Source organism: Scatophagus argus, chromosome 1, assembly GCF_020382885.2.
Source record: "Scatophagus argus isolate fScaArg1 chromosome 1, fScaArg1.pri, whole genome shotgun sequence".
Lineage (NCBI taxonomy): Eukaryota > Metazoa > Chordata > Actinopteri > Scatophagidae > Scatophagus > Scatophagus argus.
In genome coordinates this window covers 22,205,039-22,232,408 of record NC_058493.1, presented here as the reverse complement: position 1 = coordinate 22,232,408, position 27,370 = coordinate 22,205,039, and the positions used below count along the sequence as shown (strand labels likewise).

Genomic DNA, 27,370 nt, shown 5'->3' with positions numbered 1-27,370 from the left:
TCAGTTTCATTTCCCCTTCGTCTGTCATACAGTCTAGGTACTAATGACCTAGATTCATTTGCGCTTCAAACTGAGTGCAACAATGATCATGACAAATAAATAAAATACTGTACTAAATACTGTTCTTTTATTACTTTTTGCTATGAAACATATGAAGGATAGCAGCAGCATAAAACATTTAAAATTGTCTTTCCGTTTTTAACTTTCTTCTCTCTTGGTGCTGCGACTGTCACGCCTCCCACAGTCGTCCTCTCTCGCTCTATGTGTGGACTGAGGTGTTTTTAACAAATATATGATGTTCTGTCAGGAAGAATGACACAAAATGATGAAAAATGAAAAAATGTAATTCTATACAACCGAAGAGAAACATGCTGCTTTATCCACACAGATGAAGCTCCCTCTGATGTGCGAATGTGGCTCAGTTTAGTTCAGTTTAGCAGAATAATGCTGTTTCCATAAGTGAGAACTCTATTTTAGGTATGTAAAATCTATAAATAAGTGAAGAGATAAAATGTGGGTCCATCTGTAGGATAACGCTCATTTAAAAGAGAACCTGCAGGCAAAGCTCACTGCTGAAAAAAGGACCCATGAATTTTAAGGTGTTTTATTTTTTTCTCAAACATTTTTAACAGACTTTTAGCACACCACTTCCTGCACAAACAAATCTTTTCTCAAATTTGATTGGACACAATTATTTCATTGATGTCCTGTGTAAGAAACTGCCATGGGCTTTAGCTGATATAAGATTACACTTTTCAGCATGTGGAAGTGGGGTTAGGCTTTATCTGTGACTGACTCCAAAAGCTAAAGTTTCCTCCCAACAAAGGGCATCTAAAATTATCTTTAATCACAACTTTTACACATTGTTGAATAAAGGAAGAAAGGCTCTGTTCTTCTTTTTCCACATTCAGACAGAGCTGGTATATTTCATGGTTCTTGATCGTCTGTCTTCTGCACATTATGTTCTGATTATCTAAAATATGTACTGCGTGTCCGGGTTTACATTCACGACTGCTGAGTTATTTGGGAGACCCCTTATTTCTTTTTGGTTCTTCACCATCTGTACTTTGTGTGCTGCTTTATTATCACATTATGTTTGGTGTAATCTTCACCATTGCTTTTGGTACTTGTGGGGAATTGAACCAAACCAGAGCATAAAAATAGGTTGTATCAAAATTCTAATTATATAAATATACAGACAGCTCTTATGTTTCACCTTTTATGTCTGCTCTAATCTGTTCATTGTATTTTAACAAGCAAAATTCCGATAAATTAATTTCATAAGTAAAGTGCGTCATATCCAGTCCAAGGAAATGTGATTGTTGATGGATCACCTTTCATTCAGATTAAACTCTTAGTTAAAATCGATTTAGTAATCAGGCCTTGAGTGCAAGTGCTAATAACAGTTACAGTAATCTGCCATTAACCCAATTCCTGTCTGATCAATTTGTTAGATTACTATATTTAAAGATGTTTTTAGCCAACATGGTTGTTTATAAGCACATTAGCTCATGTACATGAAGATGTAGTCTTTTTTTTCTTGCTTGCTTTCTAAACGTGTTATTTCTGCTCCCTTTAAACGTCACCAAACAGAACAAGACGGACACCATGCCAAACATTATGTCCAAAGCATATCTGAATGAAACAACAAATGAAAAACCCAAGACACCTGATTGTCTGATTTCTATTCTACAAGTTTCAGGTCTCAGTCTACTGTCTCTGAGAGGTGGTCTGGTCATTTAAAGGAAGTGGAGAGTTGATGCATCTTAGGCTGTGGATGGTGTTGGTGAAACTTGGGCCCAGATTAATAGAAGTTCTACCATAAGGTAAATTTTATGTTTTCCAAAAAACGTAAAGTTATTTAAAAGGCTCCTAAGTGCATGTCAAATTTTCTAAACATCAACTGATCTTTTAAGGCAATATATTTACTTCTTATATACTTCAGTGTGAATCAGAACGACTTGCTCTTATTTACATTACATACAGCTTTGTAAACAAGTACAAGTTAATTGACTGAGTGGGTACATGCAGGTAGTAATGAAGTAAGTAAATAGTAAGTAGATGACTTTTTTACTGCGTGACAATTCCAAGTCTCAGTTACCTAAGTGACCGTCCATATTTTATAAATGATAACCTGTAAACGTAGCGCAATACCTTCAAAATGTATTAATACCACCTTACAGGGCTCTCAATATTTATTTGAAATTTGAGAAGAAGAAGTGTAATATTTTAGCTAATAAGCACAATATAAACTTTACAGTGTAAAAGTGATAGCCCTACTTTGATATGACAAGCATAGCTATACATTAGCTACAGAAGCTAATGTAGGCTTAACATGTCTATGAAACTGGTTGTGCCATTTATCTTTATCCCCCAGTTGCACGAGTTGCAGTCGTGCTTAACCGTTGACAGTTTTTCAATCTAAAGGTAAGAAGAATCATTTGGCAAATGATTTTCAACTCAGAGCGCCACAGGTTGAAAGTGTCGCCTTTGCTTGATGAACACATAAGGGAGATACAACAGCCGTTCAGGAAGAACCGTGCAGTCACGTATGGTAGACACCGCTGGGTGAGTCACACCTGCAGGCCTTGCTTTCACGCATACAAAACACATGAATGACATTTTTTTACTTTTAAAAAGTCATGTTTGTAACCCACGTCTTACATCTTGCGTGTGGAAATTACAGCTGTTGATGGCATTTAAAATGAATTCAAATCTGCTATGAGAGCAAAGGAGGCAAGAGGTTAATATCTCATGATGGACTGACTTTTCACACTCCTAGTTAGGTGGTGCGAATTTCTGTGTTGTCATTGCATTTTTCTGTGATATTAAGCACTTCCTGCTGGATTAATTGATTGATTGTTTAGTTTGTGAAACATTAGTGGAAAACACCCATGACGGCTTCCCAAAGCACAAAGTTATTGCCTTAAAATTATTTTTTTTTTTGGACTGACAGTCCAAAAACAAAACAAGGAGCAAATTCTCACATATGATTAATGGAAAATAGTTGCTGATCAGTTTTCTTTTGATCAACTAATTGTTTAATCAACTAACTTCCAGCTCTCACACCAACTGACTTCTTTGCCGTCATCTGATTTTAAACGTCTCAAAACATATCTCAACACAAAGACTGTATGATCATGTATTATCACCACAATGCCAACAGCAAATATTCTATGAATATTCATATGAATGTCAGTTAAACCCACAGACATGATAAATGCTGTCTTACCTTATGCCTGCACTTAAGCACCACTCCATATGCTCCTGGACAGAGAAATAGAGAGAAAGACACCAAAAAGTCAGTAAAAAATTACATTGTGACATGTGCTCAACTTTCAGCATCTTAATAATGTTTTGGCCTCTTAAATCTCAAACATGTTCACAGAAAACAAGTGCAGTAAGTGGGAACCACCAGAAAAACAACAGTTAATAAGTGAGGCGGAGGCATACACACTCTCCCACACATTCAACACACACACGTATGTCTATACCTTTGACACCACACACACACACACACACACACAGCTCTCTGCCTTTGCTAAGCACATCATGTTCTCAGCTGATCATCCATATTTTAGATGTCAAGTCTACGGCTGTTTTTTAAGAAGGTCAGCCAGACATTGGTTTGAGTTAATTATTCTCCAAGCTGTCTTTGTTGCCATTCAAATCACACATCCATCGTAGAAAGGTTGGATAAATTCTGTTAATCTCACTACTGTGAGCTGAAGCTAATTGTAATGTTTTGTGGAAGCCTGAAAATGCAGCTGGTGAATTCAATTCAGACCACCTTTTGGATTTTGGATCAATTCCGAACAAATTCACCAACTGAAAGAGTTGTTTGTTTCTAACTGTGACACCAATGTTCTGTTTTTGCTATAGCCCTGAGATTGCCTGGCTTCTTCGTTATACTGTAGTATCAGCAGCCAAAGCTCACACATAATTGAAGTTACTATGAACAGAAAAAGCAAGATTTAAATTAAAGTTAAATAAACTACCGAAATGCTTCTATGTTGAGGAACACTGACAATATCCTTAAAATGAAACACTCAAGTATGAATGGATAACTTGATGTCAAAAGCACATACAAATTTAACACGTATTTGCTTTAAAACAAAAAAAAAAAAGAAAAATGTTGTTTCTTTATAATTTAATTGCAGCTCTTTGTAGACTACATCTAACCTTTTGATTAATGTATACTGACAAACACTGATGTAGATCACAGTTAGCGAGAATTATCAACAGTACAATAAACACTTGGCTACGCTGCCGTCTCACATTAGAGTGAAACCAGGGATGCATGTCAGTTCAACTCACTGAAATCAGCTACAAATGATGCTGCTGACTGAAGGAAATCATTTCTGCATGCTTGTGATGTATGAAGGACCTGTGTGTGGAATACTGGCAGGTCATTTGCAGCTAAACTTAAAATTTTATCCTCATTTATTTCATTTTCTAACCAGCCATCAGTGCTGTCACTGGAGCAAGAGTTGACCAGCCTTTTTATTCTTCAGCACAGCACACACCCACGCACACAAAGAAACACACATGCACACAAAGATACTGATGCACACAATCAAGGCTTATGCTCATGACCTCAGTATTTTAGAAGTTTGCCGCAGGGGTAAAAGTTTCACTGTGAGAGGAATAAAATTCTGTTCAGGAAAAAATGTAATCTCTTTATATTTTAAACTTTTCCGTGGCTTCAAAGTAGTCTAAAGACACTCAAAAAGGCTGAAAAACATTGGTACGAGCCTAATAAAAAGCAAAATGTCGTCACTATCCAGTGAAAACTAATACCTTCACATAGATTTTCTGATCTGCCTCGACAACCTGCCTTGTTAAAATTAAATCATGGATGGAAAACATCTTCCTTCAGCTAAACTGTGATAAATCGGGCATAAGCATCATTGGCCCAGAAACTGAAGAAGAAAGCTGATCAATGACTTCACCACATCCAGAACTGACAACTGCAACTTCATTCTTAATTGTACATCATCCGAAGTCCTACATGAACTCCTGTTCATCCAGGACTGCTGTTCACCTGCTGATCCACTCTGTGACTGCACCAACCTCCACTGGATCTCCCTCAGCCACAACAGATCCCAGGTTTTTCTCCTCGTCCACAAAGCCCAAGCTCAAGTTGTGTTTAGTCACATTTGTTGGACTTTATTCCTCTTTCTGACACTCTATTGAAAGTGACCAATTGAAACCCACCATTAACTTGAATAAATTACAGATTTCTCTTCTTGAACATTGCTGGGAACATATCTAATAATAGGAATAATCTAAGTACAGAGCTCAACAAAATATAAAACAAAGTTCTTGTTGTTCTTTGAAATTTTGATGCAGAAATGTCATATCTTTAAATGAAAACAACATTGGCTGTTTGCACAGAAATGTGAAAGAAACAGTGACCTGTCATGTTAAAGGTCCAATGTGCAGGATTTTGTGACCTCTAGCAGGTGGTTGTAGATCACAACCAACTGAACATCCATCATCTCACCCTCCCCAAGGATGACTCTAAAATAACAAGAAGCACTAAACGCCCTCTCCAGAGCCAGTGTATGGTTTGTCCATTCTGGACTACTCTACAAACATGTCGGTGCAACATGGCGGGAAGAGGACTCGCTCCCTCTGCAAATATGAAGAGCTCATTTTAAGGTAACAACAACATAGTTCTTAGTTTCAAGTGATTATACACTGATGAAAACATAGTAGTGAATATTATATTCCGTTTCTTCCAATCACATATTTGAATTAAAATCAACCTGCCAGGAAATTCAACAATTCCTGCAGATTAAAAACCTACCATTAAGGGGATGGATCATGCTCTTTGAGCTGCTGGAGGGCTTAAAACGCCAATCCCAGAAATGGCGAATTTCATTGATAGTAACTTAACAATGCTTGAAAAATAAAAAAAAAAGGAAGCAAGTAGAAATAATCAGAGAATAAAAATAGTATTTCTGTTAAAGAGGAGAAAGTCAGAGCAGAAGAGTGGAGGGGATTACATGACTCTGTTAATGCACTGATGAAAATAGTACTGTGGAAAGGAACACTATGAAGAAAATAGGTAATCATGTGTTTCGAGTACGGAGATGATTCTGGCTAAAAATCATATTAGATCTACTTAAAACACAGAAACATTAAAGACCTGCCTAATATACAGTAAGCCTGTTTCATAAAGGTCTGATTCTCTCTGCAGCTGAGGTAAATAAAGGAAACTGGAAACTACTTGAGAGTACATGGTAAACAAATCACTAATGCTGTTGTTTTTCCTGTGAGGACAGTCTCCAACTTCTACAACCTCTCGGGCTTACAGAGCTCTATGAAATCCCTCTGCATTGTGTCTAAAAATGAAAAATGTGAAATTCAACCAAGGCTGCTAAAACACCCCAGTTCCCGTAAAAAATATACAGCAGAAACGACCTCAGTGTCTCTGATCACCAGGATCAGAACTGTAGTTATCAACAGTACATGCAATCCTCACGTTCTACAAACATGCAGCAAAATCCGCTGCGTAAAACCACCCACCTTCTCCCACAATGCCAAGGACTTCAAACTTATTCATCACATCACCGAGGGTGGGGGCTCCTCAAGCAGGTGAAATGAGCCGCTCAAGCTTTAGCGAGGAGACTCCTGCTTTGACCGGCGGCTGACACAGTGAACCGTAGAGTTCAGGTGAAAGCTGGCAAGGATCTGACCACACCCCATCTTCACTCCCCTTTTACTTCTGTGTGGATCTCTTCCTCTACAGCTCTCTTCCAGCCGTACGTTTTTCTTTTTTCAAATGACAGTTTCTTCTATTTATTTGACTCGAGTTGTCTCTGAATTCCCTCTATTCCATGTCTTGAGGTGGTTTGTTTCGTACTTCTATCCACATGGTCGTACCTGGAGGACCAGAGACAAAGCAGAGAAGCAAGATGTTATAATGTGCCTTCGAAGGGTCATTCCAAGGTCCAACTTCCCATCATTCCTTGCGCAGGCTGTAGCGTGCTGGTGGTATTCCTGGCACAGATGGCGGGTAACTAGGACATGTAGATGCACAGAAATGCATTTCCTTGAGGACACATTTAAATCATGGATGACTTAAGAATGACATCCACACACACTCATTCTATCCCATCTATTCCCATCAGCCACACTTTGAGTCTGGAGTTTGCTGTAATGGTGACAGTGAGAGTGAATGTAATGGCTGGCAACACTTTGAACAAGTCTAACTTTGTAGTCAAAGACAGTTGGATGTGTTGTCATGACATTTTGCACAGGAGTTGATGATCACCTCCACCTGCACGATGAGATGTTTTTGTTTTTGGTAAAAGTTCTCATTAAGTGCTGGATAGCCATAAAATGTGGTGCAGATATCTAGGTGCCAAGAGGATGAACCCTCAGACATCTACTCAGTGGGTTGGCAAATCTTTTGGATGGATTGCCATGCATTCATGTTCCCCTCATGATGAATTTCAATAATTTAGGCGATCCAACACTTGATGGTCAAAACCTGCGAAACTCTGGTATCCCCATCAGCCTCAGCTGTGCTTTGTGTTTTGCGCTAATTAGCAAATATTAGGAGATGGTGAACATAAAATTTGGTATACGAATTTATGTCCGAATGAGAATGAATTGTTATAACTTCAGTGATCCTGTGAACTTTATTCTAAGTCAAAATCATGTCAAAGACTTTGATTTATAAGCAAATACCTGCAAAACTATCAGCCTCAGCTGCACTCGGTATTGTATACAGTGTATAATGACCTACAGCTTAGTGTTTATCCAATATTCAAAATGTTGAGTTGAAATGTTGGGTGATTTAACGTTTTCATGACTGGGATTCTTCCTGTGTCCTAATATTAAGCCCTTGCTTTGCGTACTGCCCCAGTTTTCAAGAGGACGGTCCACATTTATATCAAGGCTGCACTCAATGATACAGTGATTTGTTTGACGAAGAAAAAGAAAAGGCTCAGAACAATAACATTCAAAGGCGTAGATCTCCTCCTGTCACACATCCAAAAACTGACCACAGTTATTAAATGCCTCTTGTGTAATGCGAATGCTGTTGGACTGGAACCATCAAAGCTTCTCACAGTATCAGTCCAACTTCATTTGTTTAACACTTGATTTATTCAGCAGTGCAAAAAACAAAAAAAACCCAAAACACTTTAATGTTGATTTGGCTCATGTGCCCGTGTGGGCGTTTTCCTATGCAGTGTACACTCCACACAGCTAAGTCTTTCCATGGGGAAGTGATAAGGTGGATGCTGAGGCCATCCATGGCTACTCATTTAAGAATACAGTGCTGCCACCAAAGCAGTGATTAGATCCATACTGTATCATGCCTGAACAGACACACACACATATATATATACTATGTATACACATACTAAAAGCCTATAACTGGAGCAACCCAGGGTGCATTAGTTCCTGTACTCCAGGAAAAATGTTCCTAAAAAACGGGCACAGCACAGGGTCGGTTTATCGATAAGCTGCTGCTTCTCCTTGGAGCCACCAGACAGACGGCTGGTAAATGGAAATAAGGTGGACACGTCACTGTGAAAGTGCCGAAATTATTGATAGGACGGACGGAAACATTCATCTTGCAACAAAAGCCTGCTGGTGTCTGCATGAGAGGAAAACCACTGGAATGAGTGAGTTTGAGAGTGTGAATTTAATAGGCAGGTGCGTGCGAGAACGAGTGTGTGTGTGTGTGTGTGTGTGTGTCTGTGCCCGCGAGCGCGCTTGTGTATGAGGTGAGAGAGAGAGAGAGAGATAGATAGGATAGTAATGCTGCTCTCTCTGCATCGAAACTGCGTCTCTCTCATCGCTGCGTTGCGGAGCGCACCACCATTCCATCGCTGTCCACGCGTTTCTCAGCCTACACAGCAACCAGTGCATACATTATAACGTAGCCTAGTTCACGGACCAGTGTTCACGACAGTGTTGCACAACAAGACCCTCAAATAGCGTTTACCCATAACCCCCTAATTAGACACAATTTCACGCACGCCGAAACACATAGAAGATAAGAGAAATAAACGATCCGGAGCCTGTCCATCATTAACACCAACGAACCCCTTTTACCTGCAGATGTTATGTGCCGCCTGTGTGAGGTGAGAAAGCTCAATCAGTGAAGCGCACAGGATCATGTCCATGAAAATGATGATGTGGGAAGACGAGGAAACATCATGTGGAGCGACAGGATGGGGGGGAGAAAGCCCGAGCACCGCGCGTCGTGACACGATCAAATATCCTACTCACTCAACCTCTGGATGGAGATGAGACCGAATCCGCAGACATAACGCCGATGACGGGGTATCCATGTACCGTCAACAGTTCTTCAGAGGCTCCGTGTTCATTGCCTCAGCATCAGCTGGTTATAGCAGCAAAATCGTCATTCCTCTGAGCGACACTGCGGACAGCCAATCGAAACGCGGACGTCTGCGCGTTCCAGCAGTGGTTTTTGCATCCAATGGGCTGTGATAGAATAAAACTTTGGGACTGAAACGGAATCCAGCCCATATATATATTTAAATATCTTAAATATGCCTGATCATAATCACCCTCCAATGATTTCACACCGTCAGTGTGTGGTGGGGCTGTTGCTTCCCCTCCTTTTGGTCAATCCCATGTTGTGTCAGTGATTAAAAACCTTCCTGCAGCTTGTCTCCACTCTGTCCCACCTACACCCCCCCCCCACTCCAACATGACTGCACTAATTGGCGAAATCAGTGTGAAATCAGTGGATTCACAGACACTCGGTCTGTTTCATAATGAGCAGGTGCTCCGAAATGTTTTGTACATTAAATTCTGCAGCTACCGGCTGTTAGAGGACAACACCTTCTCCCAAAGGCCGTGTGTGCTGAGTTTGACCTCCACCTCCATCCTTTTAGCTCATTGTTTTTATTTAAACGACTTTATTGTTCAATTGTAAAAAAAAAAAAAAGTCATTAATTAAGATTTTAAACTGGTGTGATTTACATTATCTTCATTTTCGAACATATGATGCATCCAGAAGAAAGAAAAAACTTTTGCTTTTTGTTTTCCCAATGAAACAGACAGTGGTGGAGGATTATTTCCATCCCATTTCCATGTGTATTTATATGAGTACATAACTGTATGTAATAGTACATAATGACTCTTTCCATAATGTTATTATACATTGAAGGTATCACTGATACACTGCATGCTGTAGCTGGCTGAGGTGGACACAGACTGAATTTCATAAATCCATCATAATTTAGGAGATTATCTGGTATTGTAGTTTAAACTCTTTTAGGCTGAAGCAAGTAGCTGTCCAATAAATGTTGATGTGATCTTGACAGGTAGGCACAAGAGGATAAGTGTGAATACTCAAGCTAAGGTTTGTAATGAAGTACAGTAGTTCAAATTTAAATGTACCACCACTCTAACTTTTCACAAGTACATAGATAGATAGATAGATAGATATACTTTATTGATCCCAGGCTGGGAAGTTGCAGTGCAGTAGTCTGTATATGCTGGGACAGTGTGGCCTGACTCATTGTTGCTGTGCGGTGTTATCATCAGATATGAAGATTTTATATTTAACTTTCCAGTCATAGTGCAGAGTCGCACTCCACACAAACGTGGAACATTTGGTCGGAGTCGTCGCCAAAGAAAAAAAAACTTTCTCACCTACATTTGATGCCACATTTGCTATTCGAGAGGAGAGCGTTTGGATATTTAGAGATGGAGAACTCAACAAATTAAATTTCGCATTTTGTCACTGACACTTTCACGACTGGAATAAGCTGTGGTTCTCCATTTCAAGGCACGCAGATAGAACTGAAGTCACAATAAGTCTTCACTATTCCATCGTTATCTTTAAGGTTTACGTACTCAAGTACTGTACTTTATACAAATATGAATTACTTCTACTTTGCTTGAGTATGTCTGTTATGTTTTACTTTAACATTCACTCCACTACATTTCAGAGGAAAATATTGCACCTGTTATTGCTCCTGTATATTAAACTACTGGTTACTTTTCCAGATTACGATGTCACAAACCAAACATTTTATCACTTTGACACAAAATAGGATCAACTTCACTGATTTCCAGGAATTAGATTTTATATGTTTATTTTAGCGGTTTATTTGATCATTGTTCAAACAGTGTAAAAGAACAAGAGTTAGCATTAAAGGATATTTTTTTATCTAATTCTATAACCCTAAAATGGATTATAAATATGTCCAAAGTGGTACACATCCACCTCATTGTGACACATGGGAGTAAATCCATAGTTAATAGATTTTATTAAATACGACACGTTCTTGCAGATCATAGTATGCAACAGAATATAAAGCAGTTATGTAAATTTACTCCATCTCCTCTGGCTACATATCAATATTAATAATCTAATAAAGTTATAAAGGCTATAAAATCACTCTAAGGGGGATCATTCTGCATAATGAGAACTGCTATACTTCAGTACAATCTGCTGATAATAGGCTACTTGTGTACTTTTACCCAAGTACAATTTTGACTTTTGAAAAGGATTAAACTACATCTCTTCTCTTCCAACATCAATAATCAGTCCATCCAGCTATGGCCTCTCTGACACCATTTCTCTAAACCGAGCTGGTTTGCTGGGTTTGTTTTTATTTCCCTTTATTAAACGTGACCTTCCATACCTGCAGTCAAACGTCTCACCTCTCGCCATTCACCTCCTGCTGCCTGACAAACAGGAAACAACAACACTTTGGATTTTCGTTTCCACACGACGTGCAATTTATTATCGACCCCCAACATGAAACAATACCCGCTTTAATAAGACGACTAATTAATATAATTTCCATCCTTATTCAGTGTGTGTGTGTGTGTGTGTGAACGTGTATGTGTGTGTGTCTGTGTGTGTGTAACCTCCAGTGGAAAAATATGAATTACAGCACTGCGCGGTGGACATGCGCGGAGCTGCAGCGAATATGGCGGCTTGCATCTGATAGAAAGTGAGGAATCTCCCATCAAAATACCCTGTTCAAACGGTTGGTACGGCTCATGTCTCATTATTACTCTCATGTGCGGCCACTGGCGGGTTTCTGTCGCGTTTGTCTTCCGGGCTGCGGTCAACAGCGGTCAGTTTTCCTGCCGTTTGTCCCCGCAGTGACAGACAGCAGAGCGTGTTTATACTGTATTCTGAGCAGGCGGACGGCTTGCTGCGTACACGATACAGTAGCGACATTGAACTCTGCAGATTTCCCTTCGCTTTTCTGTGTGCTGGCTTCCTGCAGAGGATCACACACTGCAGCCAGGAAAACCGCGTAGCACGATCCCGCAGCCTTGTGGTATTTACGCCCCGTTGCTCTAACGTAACGTTAGCAAGTGTTTTAGCCCGCATTAAAGACCACCGTCCCGCCCACAAAAATTGTTACCATAAACCAAAATGAAAATGCGTCACAGACTTTCCTTCAAATTGAATTTCATCCTCTGTTGATCCAGCCTTAACCTTTCGAGCCTAAAAATCCTGCAAAGTGAAGGAAAGAAATGATCAGTTTTTAATCAGCCCACATATTAATGTCACAAAGGTGTGATGAAACTTCATCTCAGTGTTGGCGTCCAAAAAACAAACAAACAAACAAAAAACAGTTTGCATGAAAAATATTCTGCAATCAAAGTTGTGGGATATGAAGCCACATGCTGAAGTTAACATCCCGGAGGTGACGCCCTGCAGCGGCTCACATCCCTCAGCCTCTCGGCGGTAATGTGATGCCTTTCTGCCCTCGTGTCTCCAAACTGTCCTGCCTGACACAGAAAGCAGCCTGCAGCCCGTGAGGGCGGTACCCAGTGTGCGTTTGTAGGTTGCTCTCATTCTAATCACAGTTTTAAAAAAGGGATCGTTGTTGTTGTTGTTTTTTCTCCTCCCTCTGGTCCCACAGAAGGAGGTGCTGCAGGGTAAACCACATAAACAGTTTGTGATTTAAATGAATTACAAATGTAATGAAGTATACCAGCTGAAATGATTGCTTGATAAATAAATTGGCAGCTGCCAAGGCCTGTCATTTATTTGTCAAGCCAAACATTTGCTGATGTTTCTGCTGTTTCATGTTATTCTAAATGTGATAATGAAATAATCTTCTTTTTCAAGCAAGGATTTCATATTTTGGAAATGGATGGATGGATGGATTTCATACATCCTACATCCAAGTTCTCAGTTGTGAGAATTTACTCAGGGTTTCAACTAATGCAATAATTTTTATTATTTGATCATTGATTGTGTTTTTTTTTTCTGTATTTGTATTGAATATGTCTTTGCAATTTCCCAGAGCCGAGAGTAACATATTTTTATCAGTTCAAGAAAGATAAAAAAAAAAAGATATTCAGTTTAAAGTTACAAAAAGCAAAGAAAATTTGCAAATATTCATATTGAAGAAGCTCGATAGAGCAAATGCGTGAGATTATGATGATAAGTGATTAATAGATTAATATCAAAATAGTCTTACGAGCTGGTGAAGTGAATTTATTTGGGTTTTGAACTTGATGGTTGTACAAAAAATAATTTGAGTCATTGGATGATGTCTAAACAAAATAAGTTTATGCTGGGTTTTATCGATATTTTATTAATTATTTCCATACATGTAGTTCAAACTTGGAAATGGATGCCTCATTCTGCTTTTTAAAACTTTCTTTTAGCTGTACAAAGACATCACTTCATGGTGATGATGAAAAAAAGAGACAGTTATTTGTGCTGACATAATTAGTTTATTGATCGTTTACTACTTTCTTCTTATTTAGATCTAAATTTAATTTTTTTTTTAGACTGATGGTGACAAGACAAGAAATCTAAGAAATCTAGAAGTCATCACCATTGACTCAACTTATTTTTTTACATATTCCTTATATTTTAAACTTATTTAATTAAAAGTAATCCATCAAGTATTTATTTGATAATGAAAAGTTTTGATGGATATTACTTTGTTATGCTTAGAAATAACCTGCAGCGACATTACATTTTTGATGTAGCTTCAGGTGAAAATTCCTACTTTGTGAACTAATACAATGAAATAACAGTGTTATATTTAGAAAAATAAAATACTTTAGAATTCAGACAACAATATTATTTTCATTTTTTTTGTCAGTATAAAAAGACAGCTCTGAGTTTTTTCATATGAGAAAAATTAGTGTCACCAACACTTTGACACTTCTTCCTGTCAAGGAGAAGTTACAGCCTCCTCTGAAACCAGGTCTTGGGGGATTTTTCAAATTGTCTCACTGTTCACGTTTGTGAACATTACACTAATCCCAGATAAGTGGCTGCCTTAGTGGAAATGGAGGTTGTAAAAATTAAGTGCTTCCTGGTCTGCTGGGCGTTTTTTTGTCTGACCCTCTTGAGCGAGGCAGACAGATCAGTGCAAACGCCGAGCCAGTCTCGAGCTGGGCGAGGAGCAAAGCTGGAATCCTTTTCATGTCGGCCAGCAGACGTCCCACATCCACACGTCTTAATGGCTTTTTATGGCAGCTTGGAATCTTTATGGCTCCTGACTCAATGGGATTCACTGCAGAGACAGAGGGGTCTTCAGAGGGAGGGACGGCCACAATACAGTGCAGATGCTAAAAGTTTCAAACACAAGGAACAGAGACGTTATCTGTCTGGCTCCTGGGGGGATTTTAACCTTTCGATTTCTGGATTTAATTTGGAATATATCACTTTTTTGATGATCTGGTATCTTGGATTATTTTTCTACACCATTTTGATCTGTCACTCTGTGTGGACTTTACAGGGAGCAGGACCATCAGTTTTTGTAAACCTGGATGTTTGTGCTAGATTTTCAGCATAACCGGTGTGGTTAAAAAATAATAAGAATGATAATAATTTTATTCATAATTCTTGCAGTGAATCAGGAGTAAATGTTAGTGGTGAAGCAAAGCTGCTAACTTGAAGCTCTTGGCTAGAGAAGGTCACATGGACTGGTGAAATAACACATACCATTTGTTGTAATTTTTTATTTTAAATCCCTTCATATCAGCATGAGTGATTCATAGTGTTCATACTGTATGATAATTACTCACCATGTCCAATAATTATAATAAGATATTTTATTTGGGATCTAAGGGATCTTTTATGCCTGTCGTGTTTTTGATGCTCAGAGTTTCAGTAAATGAAAAAATCTGTTTGTAGTCAAGTTGTGAGTAGACTAACAGATTACGTTTCACAAGATTATAATAATGCAATCAAAAAAATATGAATCACCTGTGACAACAAACAAAGTGCAGCAAAACAAAGAGTATTTGGATTGAAGATTTGAAGATTAGCAGCCATTGTGAGATTATCTTGTTTTTCTTGTTGTCAACAAACCCAATGAGAAAAACCAAACACAACGTGTGAGTCCATCTCAGTACTTTCTTATCCTGTCTGCAGCATTGTGCTTGAAACCTCTTTGTCCCCACTGCAGGCAAAAAGACTTTCTAAATGTTAATCTGTTTGCAATTACAATCCACGATCTAAATCTTTTTATCAACTTTGAAATACCTTGTAGACTCGAAATTAAATTCTCCTTTTGCACCATTAAAACTCAGTATTTTTAAGTTTTTAAGTTTTTATTAACTATCTGCTAGTGTGGAGGTTTTCAAAGTTTTCACAACCTGGGGTCCTTAAGGGGGATCCTGGGGGTCTCCAGCAAAAAGAGAATAATTAATTTCCGTTATCCATAAGTAACACAGGGACAGAATGGTCATGGGTTTCATATAGTTTCTGTAATAAAATACCTAAAAGCAAAAATCTTATCAGGTGGGGGGCTGTGGTCTGATTTGTGTCAGTTTAAGGGTTCTTGACCTGAAAACCGTTTGGGAACCACTATGCTAGTCATTTAGGTTATGTGTTTAGAGTTTGGATACAGAATTACAAGGACATAAATACTACGATCTCTGCGATTTGCTAAACAGTAGGTGGTGGAATCCTACAAGATTGATCACAATCTGAAATCATCAGTTTGCCCACCCCAACTGTGAATTAATAAACATTTGGTCGTCTACTGAATACTTAATCCAGCAGGACGGCTCCATGTGGGATTGACTCATTGCCTTTGCAGTGGATTTTTCGACAAGAAATATATCACAAACTGTTCAACACTGGAACTTATAAATAAATGGAAGGCAATTTAAAAAAAAAATAATTGAAATAGGGTCTAAATGAATAAAATAACATACAAATTAAAAATAATTCAAAATAAAGTAAGATGGGAAAAGGACAAAAATTACTGTGTAGCTACAGGGACGTGTGAAATGTGATTAAAAAGTCCCAGACATAATTTAATCAGCCTTGACTGAAGAAAATTGAGTTGGATCAGTTTTCTGTGAGTTTGTTCCAAATATTTGCTGCGTGAATACTGAACGTAGTTTCTCTGTGTGTAGTTTTGAGTCTGAGTACAGTAAGCAGTCCTGTTTCAGATGGTCTAAGAGCTCTGGAGGGTTCATAACTGAGCAGCAGATCAAATTGTAAAACCAGCTGTTTGACTACTTTGTCACTTGGTCTTAGCGGGCAAAATGGGAATGAATTTTGCATGCAAATTTAAAATCTCTTCATTTTCATGGGGGTGTCTATCAAAGAGCCATTTCAGAATAATGCAGTAGATGCATTCAAGTCTTTTTTTGAATGTTCTGGATGAAGTTTTCAGACTTTATGTGTCTCCTAGGTCTCCTAGGTCTGTCTCCTGTCTCCTGTAGGTAAAAGCCTGTCTCACTTCCATCGTCTGCAGCAGCAGGTTTAACTTTGCCGATCATGGGCCGAACACCACACAGAGGTAGGCCTTCACAACACTGTTCTTACACTGCGTGTTTCAAACAAACACACCAAGATCAAAACGCTCACACTTAATAGCGCATAATTTTTTCTTCGCTATGTCTGACATTTATTTTTGTGTTGTTTATTTTATACTTTATACTTTATTAAATATGACAAAAAATAGCTGTGAGGGTGTGGTAGAAACCTGTGATGGCTGTTGTGAAAACCGCAGCCAAAAGGTGCATTGAAAGTAAAATACAAACAATGTGTTGCTCACCAATCCATTTTAAATATTAGTGTTAGATAGGTCAAGATTTGCACATATAAATAATTGTAGAATTAAAAATTAAAATGTAGAAAGGCAGGAGTAATTATCATGTGTACAGCTTAAAGAACAGCTCATCAAATGATTTTGAGAGCAGGGCATTTCTAGGTCTTTTTTTTTGTATGCAGATGATGACACCAAAGAATCCATTAAAGGTTCTTTTTCATTCCACAAGATAACTGCATGATATTTGATAGAAAACTGACCACAGGTTGTTTTATAGAAAGATTCACAGCCTGTCTAGTTGAGTAATTCTGGATTTGTGGATTATTAACAAACAATATGGTAAATATCTTAAATCTTGCATACACACACACACATATATGTACATGAAATATTATAAAGAAAACGAAACCTCTTGTAAGAATCCCAAGAGATTTAGTGACCTCACAGCAAATAACAGCAACCCGAGTTGATCATCAATCAGAATACCTAAAAAACATGTTGATCAAACTTGTATTCCTTCATTGTGAATATGAAGTTTGATGTGCTTATTGTCACATTTCTTATTTTCTGCAAATAGCTGTAATGACGATTTGTTTGAAAGCATATTGACTATTTGAGAAGCTTTCGATTTATTCCTCTAACGAGAGTTGTTGATTTTTCCCTTGAACTGTTTTCAGTCGCAGGTTTTATGTCTTCATTTGTGTACTAATTACAGTCTGTGTGTCAGTAGCTTCCAAATCCTGATGAGCAGTTCAATCATCTTTTGATTTCAGATCAAAAAGAGGAGAAGGAGAGACGAAGCAGCATCACAGCAGGATCTGCCCTTGATAAATCTAACGGTTGGCACCCCTGATCTCTCGCTTGTTCCTCTGCATTGACGATCCTTTCATTTACAGTCTAATCTTAAACTTTTTGAGTTAACAGTTTTTTTTGTTTCAGTTCTTGTGTCAACAGAAATCAGCAACCTATTCTGTGTTTTTTCAGTAACTCTTGGGCTGAATTAACAAAAGCACTCACACGTTACATGTTAAACTGTGTTTTCTGAAGGTTGTAGTAAGTTATTAACAGGCAAGAAAGAAAAAAGCATTTGCTGACATGTTGCTTCTTTCTAAACTGTGCAGATTTATCAAGTGTGACGTAAACAAGCAGCATCTCTAGCTCTAATCCTCTATGATTCACTTAAATATGATGAAGTGTAGTAAAATGCAGAGATTTTGGTTACAGAGCCAGGTATTTCCTACAGGAGTCGGTAGAGACCAAAACAGAGGTAAAAGAGAGTGATTATTACACTTATGTTTACTAGGAGGCCACAAACACAACTCCAAACAAAGGCTAATGTTTCTTCACAGTTAATGAATGTATAAATAAGCAACTGTTTGCCAACAAGTTCCACATATCAAGTTGACAGTATTTCAAAGGTTCGTTCACAGCTTGTTTCTGCTGCCCCCAAGTGGCCAGAAAAAAACAGTTGTTGCCCAATTATGACATAAAAGTTTTGCTCCTCCTATACATTTTCCAAACTCAGCTGTCATTTGTTTGACGTACATTTCAGCACTGAAAGTTTGCAGTTTTCACTTTACTGTGTTTTCTCTCACACTTCTCTCTAGCAAACTTTCACAAATCAAAACAGTTTCTGTTGTTTTTGTTGCTAGAACCATTCAGTTGGGAAGACTATCTGAGAGAAACGTCCTCCATTGCAGCGTCGCCCACTTGTTTCAAACAGGTAGCTGATTTAAAATTCCATATCATTCAATTCCCTGATAACATTTCCTCCCAATTTTAAGATTGTAAAATATAGTCTGACACGACTCAGAACAAGCATGTTTTGTAAAAATGTGTTACAACTTAGTTACAGCTGTCTGGTGATACTTTTTCACTGTTATGGAATAAAGTATGTAAGATCATCTAAGATAATCATTGGTGTCCTCATAATCCCTCACTGAATGAAGGTCCCTGTTTGTCCCTCTGCAGTCCAGAGTCCCCCCCACCAATGACTTTAAAGCAGGTATGAAACTTGAGGCCCGGGACCCCCGCAACTCTAACTCTGTGTGCATTGCAACGGTGATGGGCATGATGGGTACGCGTCTGCGTCTGCGCCTGGACGGTAGTGACAACACCAACGACTTCTGGAGACTGGTCGACTCGTCAGACATCCAACCAATAGGAACGTGCGAGAGGAACGGGGACATGCTGCAGCCACCGCTGGGTGAGTGTCTTCAAACCAGAACTGACAGCTGATGATCAAGTATTTAGAGTTTGTTTGTTATGAAATATTTAAATACTTGGAAATTTAACAATATCTCAAACAACTATCTCACTTGAAGTGTGATAATTGTGTAGGAGGTCAACACAAGCATTCACAGGGTCTCTCATGTGTAAAAGCTTTTGGTGTCATCCAGGGAAAAGCCCAGAACGAGAAGAGGAATACAAGTGTGGTAAAACTGTTAGGAAAGTGTGTCTACATTAAAGCATACTTACTCCCGTTAAAATCCATCTCAGGACACCATGACAGTTAGGAAATATAACACTAGAAGAGACAGCTCGTACCTTTTTGAAAATGAATCCACAAAGAGTTCCTTGGGAAGTCATAATACTCAATTCATCACTACTGCTGGCACTACTAAAGCCAAAGCACACTTGATTAAAAAAAATATAGCATTACAACAACATAATTTGAACCTTACTGTTCCTACACTCTTGCTAACACAAATGTTTTCACTCATTTGAATGATTGAACCATATGGGTTTATGTGTGTACTGTGTAAAAGCCTTTTTAAAATGTCAGAGCAGAAAAAGCACAAGTGTTAAAATTAACGATGGCTGAATACCAATTAGCTGTTTCAGTCTCAGGGTCCTGTAGTGTTCATGCTGGTCCTTTGTCATGGCTTACAGGGACAATCAAAAGGAGCTTTGCTGCTATGAAAAGTCAAAATGTCTGCTGTGAGAAAAAATCTCTGCCTCATGTCATACCGGCATGGTGAGGACCAATTTAAAACCTGAGCAGAGCTTCTTTGGTTCCACACCTTTGAATCTTCACTCACGTTTCTGTTCAACAGTTCAGTTACGTCTGTTGTACACATACTGACAGCTTGTTTTTTACAGTGTGGACTCACAATTAACAGTTTAGCTTTGTTAGAAGAATAATCAAGAAATACAAAACAAATCAAAGTACTTTATCTCACTGATGCACGAGGAAGTCACGGTTATTGACTTTGAACACTGACAGGTACTTCACGTGTTACCCGTGTCTCTCGGTTCTAATGAATCCGACATCGTTGTGTTTTGACCTTGGGTTCAGGTTTCAGGATGAACGCCTCCTCGTGGCCCATGTTCCTCCTGCGGACTCTGAGTGGGGCAGAGATGGCTCCCGCCTCTGCTTTTAAAAAGGTATAGATGACGGGGATGAAGGCCAGTGCTGATGTTCCTTTTTGTTTTATACTGAAGCTCATGAAACTTTGTAAAAACAAAAAAAAGAAAGATGTGAAATTAAAATAATCGGCTTTTTAAAGATATTGTTTGTGAATATTTATACCGTATTATTGGTTTATTATTGCAGTCGGCAGAAGAGACTTAAGGGAGAGCCGCTCATATGTGGTATAAAGTCAGACACAGCAGCATGCCACTGAATACATACAGTATTAATCAGAGAAAAAGGTGGAGAATGCAGATTTATTTCAACAAAAAAGTAATTCAGATTGTGTTGTGTTAAACATGTTCACATACAAGTAGATTTTTTCCCCATGATTACTGAGTTAATACTGATAATGACAAAGTTTTTGGCAAGATAATATGAATCCTGTATTTTGACTTATAATTGACCTGATCTCTTGTTAACTTTTTCATCCATTTCATTTTCAGCCAAATGTTTGACTTTAAAACAGTGACACTCTGAATGTACAGGATTTATTTACTGTTTATATGTTTGTGTGTGTGTGTGTTTATGTTTAGGAACCAGCCAGCCCGGCTAAAAACTACTTCCAGCCCGGTATGAAGCTGGAGGCGGTGGACAGGAAGAACCCTTACCTGATTTGCCCTGCCACAGTGGGAGAGGTCAGAGGTCAGGAGATTTTCATCATGTTTGACGGCTGGCGAGGTGCCTTTGACTACTGGTGCCCCTTCGATTCGAGAGACATCTTCCCTGTCGGCTGGTGCACCCTGACAAAACACAGCTTACAGCCCCCCGGGAACTTCTGTAAGTGCTGCTGTGATTGCCATTTTCACTTGTTTTGCTCTGTGGGTTTGTGCAGTTTTGTGGTTGAAAAACAACAGAAGACACAACTTGGATTCCACAGGGTTCTCATATGAAGTTTACCATGTGATTATATTCACCATGATGCATACATTTGCTTAATTTTTCTATATATAATGCAATAATAATTTTATGATTACTCTTTTATACCCACATTAATAGTGTTATACAAAAGCATAATAAATGGTCCAATTACCCCAAATAATTAGCTTTAATATACCATAATGATTAGAAAAGGACATTGCAGCTCAGGTGCTTATTGCGTGACATAGAGGTTCATTTGAGGTTCACAGTATGATTGTTTAATCCCACATATAGTTAAGCTTTAACAGTACATCCAGCCAATCAATAAGCTAGTTTATCTAATTGACTTTTCTGGTTGTTGTTGTTGTGTTGAAGGTGAGCAAGTGTTGGGTCTGAGACACTAATCAGTTCTGACCACCAGAGAGCAGCAGAGCACAAACTCTGATGTTTCTGCTTCATCTCTGGAGGATGTGAACTGAGTTGTGGAAGCATTTGAGGTTACTTGAAGAGTTGACTTGAAAGTAAAACCGCGTATAAGAAGCAGATAGTCATCTTTGTTGTTCTGTGCTTAATCCTCCCTCATACTAGGCGTCATATTTCTGTTGTCTGTAGACATTATTGACACAGAGAGGCCTCGCTCAGAGCTTCTTGGGTCTGTCTGGATCCTGCTGAGATCACAGCAGGCCTCAAACAGTTGGTCAGAATTTTCTCCCTTGCTAGTGTTTGACTTCATCGGTGGCAAACTGCGGCCACTGGTGGAAGCACTCAAATGTTTTGCTGAAGTGAAAATAGCGATAAACATGTTGTAGAAATGCTCTTTAAATCCTAAGATGCTCTCACTAAAAGTCCTGCATTCAAAATTTCACTGAAGTAAAAGTACCTCAGTATTAGCATCCAAATTTACTTAAAGTACCAAAAGTAAAATTACTCATTACTCTAAATTATATATATGTTATATTGTATTGTTATTATTATCGACACATTAATATGTAAGTATGAATCAGCACTGACACTTCACCATAACATGTAAATGTTCGCAGGTTTAGTCAACAAATAATTTGTTTAATGTTGGGGATCATTTGCATTGTTTTATGTACTGCTGTATTTGTGTTATAATGAGTAATAATAATAATTATCAACAGTAAAGGTAGTGGATTACAAAGTATAACTTTTCCCTTTAAAATGTAGTGCAGTAGAAGTGACATAACATGAAAGTACTAAAATGAAATACAAGTACCCAAATACATACAGACTGTTAAATATAAATACATTTATGAAACATAATTTCAGGCAGAAATAATTGTAATCAATAATGGAAACATGTTTTTGGTTAATTTTATGGATTTATTTAGGGGGCGAAAGTAATTATTTAGTAACATGATATAATTGCAATAAAAGAATTACTAACTTTATTTTTGTAATAGTATAAATCCTTTAAGATAATACCATTTTGTCACTTCTGTATGTAGTTATGCAGTAATTATTTCACTCATTACCAACAGAGAAGAAGATGTAGACTATACTGTAGTATTAACTTGTCTTTTGGTGGTTTTTACTGAAATAACTTTGTTGAAAATGGAGAAGAAAAGTAGAATAACCAAATCGGATTGTGCCTCCCCAATGCGGTTTTTCCCTCTGCCCTGAGTTCTCTTCTTTGTTGGTGGGGTTGTGACCTCGCTCTGACCTCCACATTGAGTCTGCAGAGGTCCCCGAAGACTCAGCTTGAATAGATTCCAGTTTCTGATCTTTGCCTCATATATTAATCCACGGATCTACATATCACAGGCTGTTTTTTTAATGTGTGGTTGTTTGGGCTGTTTTTGGCTCCATTTTACCCTTTTTGAGAAATGTGACAAAGCAGCTTGGTAGTTGGAGCAGAACAGCAATCACTGATTTTCCCACAGAGATACAGTCACGTGTTTGGTCATGTGTACCCAGCAACAACAAATTTCAGGTTATAATCCACCAGATTGTGTTTTGTTTGCATATGTCATCTAAATTAAAGCTTAAATGCTTCTAGAAACATTAGTCATTATTGTCTTTAAAGAGGAGGTTATATCACTCATGGAGTTGGTCTTTATTTCAAACATAGAAAACAAAAACAGCAGCAATAACAACAATAACTGAAAAAATAAATAAATAAACTGGTGGTTTTGTAGAAATGTTTCCCTTTTTCCCAAATTTGGAAAAACAAAATTATTTTCATTAAGCCCCATTCAAGTTGTAAATCCGTTTGCAAGCGAGGCCAGCATTTGGCAAGAAATTCAGATGTTAGCTTTTAAAAGTAATAATAAATAATTTCTGCATCTCTAACCTTTTTTTTCTTAGATTTGTCAAATGTGTAATTTTGTCTGAGGCCCCTTTAGTTAACAAAAAACATTGTACTCGTTGCTTCTGTGTGTTTTAAGATACTCCTAATTTTTCAATGGACCCCATCACTTTGACAAACATTCACCGTATGTATCAGTGCAAATTAGATCTTTGGTTGATATTATTGAAGTCTGAAGGCAGTACGTAACTATTAATTATCAGTCAGGATGTAAAATTACGGTAATTACCGTGAGCGGTTACAGGAGTCTGTCACCATGTGATTTGCTCTAATGCTGAATTTTAATGTTCAGGGTTTAGCTGTTTAATTTCTTTGGCAGATATTTAGACGTTTGTCATCCATCAAAATCACTTTGACAAATGGGTTCTGAGTGAGTGTGTTTATTCTGAAAACTGAGTTATAGCAGGTGTAAGGTCGTCATGTTTGCTGTTAGGTCGATCCAGCAATTTCCTCTTCCTTACCCTGTTGTTGGTGCCCACTGGACAGGAAACATGTGGCTTTGAATAACCCAGACCAACATGCTTCTTGATTTATGGGAGGTGTGTGTGTGTGTTTGCTTTGGTTTCCTCCACTTTGCTGATGGATGACGGTAGTTTTACGTCTGGCAGGGCATGTTCTCTGTTCTCGGGTAGTGAGGCAGCCGAGTCTGTAGTCTCCGTCCAGTGTTTATGTGTCGATACGCCGCAAAGATGTTAAGGTCTGCTGCAGATGCAGTAAAACACAAGACTGCCTGGCTGACAAAATTGTAAACGTAGCTGAAGGAAGCTGCCATGATGTGACATCCTATCTACCTCTGAACTCACCTGGGGCGGGTTTCACTGAGGTATGTGAGTTTGGGCTGTAGGGGTCGAATGTAACTCAGAACATTTACTCATGTACTGTATAGTAAATATCACTTTGAGGTACTTGTACTACCCGCAACCCTGACGGATAAACGGTATAGAAAATGGATGGATGGATGGTACTTGTACTACTTGAGTTTTATGATTTTGTGCCACTTTCTACTTTGACTCCACTACAATTAAGAGGTAAATATTGTACCTTTCTGTCCATCCATCCATCCATTTTCTAAACCGCTTATCCGTCAGTGTACCTTTCTACTTAACTGCAATTATGTGACAACTTTTGTCACTTCACGCATTGAGATTTCTGCCTTCAAAACATATGAAGAGCTTATAAAACATGTTTTAAATAAAACAACCCAACAAGTTACAGCTGGAACATTTAGTCGAATAATCAGATAGTCAACAGAAAATTGTGAACTTTTTTTTTTCAAGTTTCCAGATTGAAGATTTGTTTCTTTTATTTTAATTATTTCAAAATTTTAATAATTTTGAGGTTTGGGCTGTGGGTTGTTGGTTGTTCTAAGAAAGTTGTGCAGCGAGTGATAAAGAAGGATTGAGCTTTTAGAGAGCGCAGTGACTTGTGTTTGGAAACTGATGTCAGTTGTCTGACTGATGTCTTGCATCCTGCCCACATTAACAAGCTCAGCTCCTCTTCAGCTCTGCAGTACACTGAGATGTTATACTACTGGAAATTTTTGTATTGATGCACTTTTTGCTGAAATTTGAATTCTTCCAGAAGAGAACTTCTTTTTCCTCTTAGAGTGAACAGAGCTGAGCAGCTTTTTAGTTTGAAAAAGGTTGTTGATTTACCCAGAATTCATTGGAAATTAGTCCTAAATAGTCCAGAACTCGTAGGCTTTATGCAACAGGTTAAATTAGATGTTTATCTGAAGCCCGACCATTAGGTTGATCCAAGTCGTAGTTCAATTTAGCATGCAGAGAGGTAGCACAGATTTACCCTTTGTGTGGGGAAAGAATAATGTAAATCAGCAGACAGCTATGTTTGAATGCGAGTAAGTGAATAAGTAGGACTTGGTTGAGTTGTTAATGAGCTGATAATTAGCCGTACATGTGAGAGGAGTGAGACTCTGTAATTACTACTACTATTTGAAATTTGAAATTAGCTTTCATCAAAATTATCCTGTTGTGACCCTGTTACACAAGATGCCAATATCTGGTGCCTAATTATTTTCCTTTTTGTACAGTAAGCATTCACCATTGTGCACCATCGCATATATCTATATATATATACATGTATATATATATAGATATATATCTTACATTTTGTGTGATACGGCTTTGTCTATGCTGGTTGGTATTAAATTGGGTCACAGTGCAGAATAGTGCTTTCTGAATAATGCATGAAGAATACAGCAAGTCTGTATTTTAGCCGATACAGACATGTGATAGTTGTTATTGTCAGCTGGTGGTTATTTAATGCAAAATAATGTTCATCACCATATATTCTATATTTCAGCAAAAATCACCGTGCACACTTTGTATACAGTTAATTCACCAAATACTTGATTAATGTAGATAGGTATAAAGAGATGATTTAATCAGTGCATTCTTTTCAAAAAATATCAAGGATATATTTTTATTTCTAACTTATTGTGAAATCGTCCACCATCAGTGTGATTCACCCCTCACAGACAAAACAAATCAAATTCCCAGCGGGTGTCCTGACAAGAAAATATGAATCCAAGAGATGTATCAAATAATAATATTTTTATCAGCCATGTTTCATTATTTTTCTCTCTTTTTTTGAGGGGGGGGGCTCCTGTTTGTCCGTACTGAAGCAGATGAAGATGTCTCTGACTGAAGGGACTTTTCCCATGCAGGCTTCCTCTGACTGCTCTGCTCCACATTGTTCTGGAGCCGGGGTGATATCCGACTGTGCCACTGTTTCCTGGTGCTGGACCTGGCCTTCTTTCATCAGGGAATGTCTGAATAGTCTAGGGTTACATGAGGGGGCGTCTCCTTCTGGGCCGTGAGACCCTGTGTGTGTGTGTGACCGCTGAGAGAAAGCTTGCTTATGTGTGCACCAACTCCGGGAGTTTGCCCCTTCTCACCCGTTTCAATCAGGACTTTTCTGATTCCATTTTAACCTTTTACCCCCCACCACCCCACCCCACCCCAACCACAGAACACCCCACACCCCCATCCCCCCATCCGCTCTTGGAGCCCCACTGTTAACCCCTCTCCCCCATCATCTCCCCCTCCCCCAGAGGCACGCTAAGAAGCAGGTGACTGATGTAGACTGTCGATATGGCCTACAGATAAGATGAATAAAGGGCTCAACTCCCCCCTTCCTCCCTCCCTCCCTTCCCCGACACACCCACCCACCTACTCTTCCTTCCCTCATTCTACCCCTCCCCAGCCCCTATGCAAATCTAACACACCCGCCCCCCCCTTTCTCCGTCTCATTCATTGGGAGGGAAGCTTTGCAGCGGCTTCAACCAGAAGCAGCAGAAGCAGCAGCGTGGGCTTTGTTGTGGACTGCTGCCGGGGAGAAAAGAGACGTGAGAGACAACTGAGAAAGCAGCTGATAGAGGGACAGAAAACAGACAATGACGTGCAGATGTGGAGAGTATTTCAGAGCAAGTTAGGAGGAAGAGGAAAACAAATCAACACCAGCACAACAAGAAAGAGTTTCAAAGAGAGAACCAGGAAACAACTGCACTCAGTGAGTGGTATTGTTACGAATATCACTACTACTATCCCTACAGCTTGCTCCGCTACTGCGTTTACTACTACTACTGCCATTACGAAAGCCACAACAGTAGAAGTGAAGTTCTGTTTTTTTGAGAGGGATTTCCTGGTGAGTTGATATGTTTACCAAGTTGTTTCCTTTTGCTATTTTCTGTGTAATTTAAAGAATAACATCTTCTTGCAAGGACCACAGTTTATATTACCAGTA

General features: G+C 38.7%; 2 protein-coding genes across 6 annotated transcripts in view; one reads left to right on the top strand and one right to left on the bottom strand.

The window, feature by feature from the left end:
* Window positions 1-9,587, bottom strand: part of cdkl5 (cyclin-dependent kinase-like 5) — a 34,142-nt gene extending 24,555 nt beyond the window's left edge. The window contains exons 1-3 of one of the 2 annotated variants that reach the window (XM_046391936.1): window positions 9,079-9,587; window positions 6,535-6,891; window positions 3,233-3,267 (exon numbers count right to left, since the gene is read on the bottom strand). In XM_046391936.1, the coding sequence (XP_046247892.1) occupies window positions 3,233-3,267; window positions 6,535-6,571 (72 nt within the window). In that variant the 5' untranslated portion in view covers window positions 6,572-6,891; window positions 9,079-9,587. The remainder of the gene's footprint in view (window positions 1-3,232; window positions 3,268-6,534; window positions 6,892-9,078) is intronic. The other variant, XM_046391928.1, reaches the window with a different exon arrangement.
* A 2,097-nt stretch (window positions 9,588-11,684) lies between these two features.
* scml2 (Scm polycomb group protein like 2) overlaps window positions 11,685-27,370 on the top strand; it is a 33,444-nt gene continuing 17,758 nt past the window's right edge. The window contains exons 1-7 of one of the 4 annotated variants that reach the window (XM_046391909.1): window positions 11,685-11,999; window positions 16,644-16,751; window positions 17,777-17,842; window positions 18,656-18,726; window positions 18,975-19,209; window positions 20,302-20,390; window positions 20,952-21,195. In XM_046391909.1, the coding sequence (XP_046247865.1) occupies window positions 16,730-16,751; window positions 17,777-17,842; window positions 18,656-18,726; window positions 18,975-19,209; window positions 20,302-20,390; window positions 20,952-21,195 (727 nt within the window). In that variant the 5' untranslated portion in view covers window positions 11,685-11,999; window positions 16,644-16,729. The remainder of the gene's footprint in view (window positions 12,000-16,643; window positions 16,752-17,776; window positions 17,843-18,655; window positions 18,727-18,974; window positions 19,210-20,301; window positions 20,391-20,951; window positions 21,196-27,370) is intronic. The other 3 variants (XM_046391901.1, XM_046391893.1, XM_046391918.1) reach the window with 3 other exon arrangements.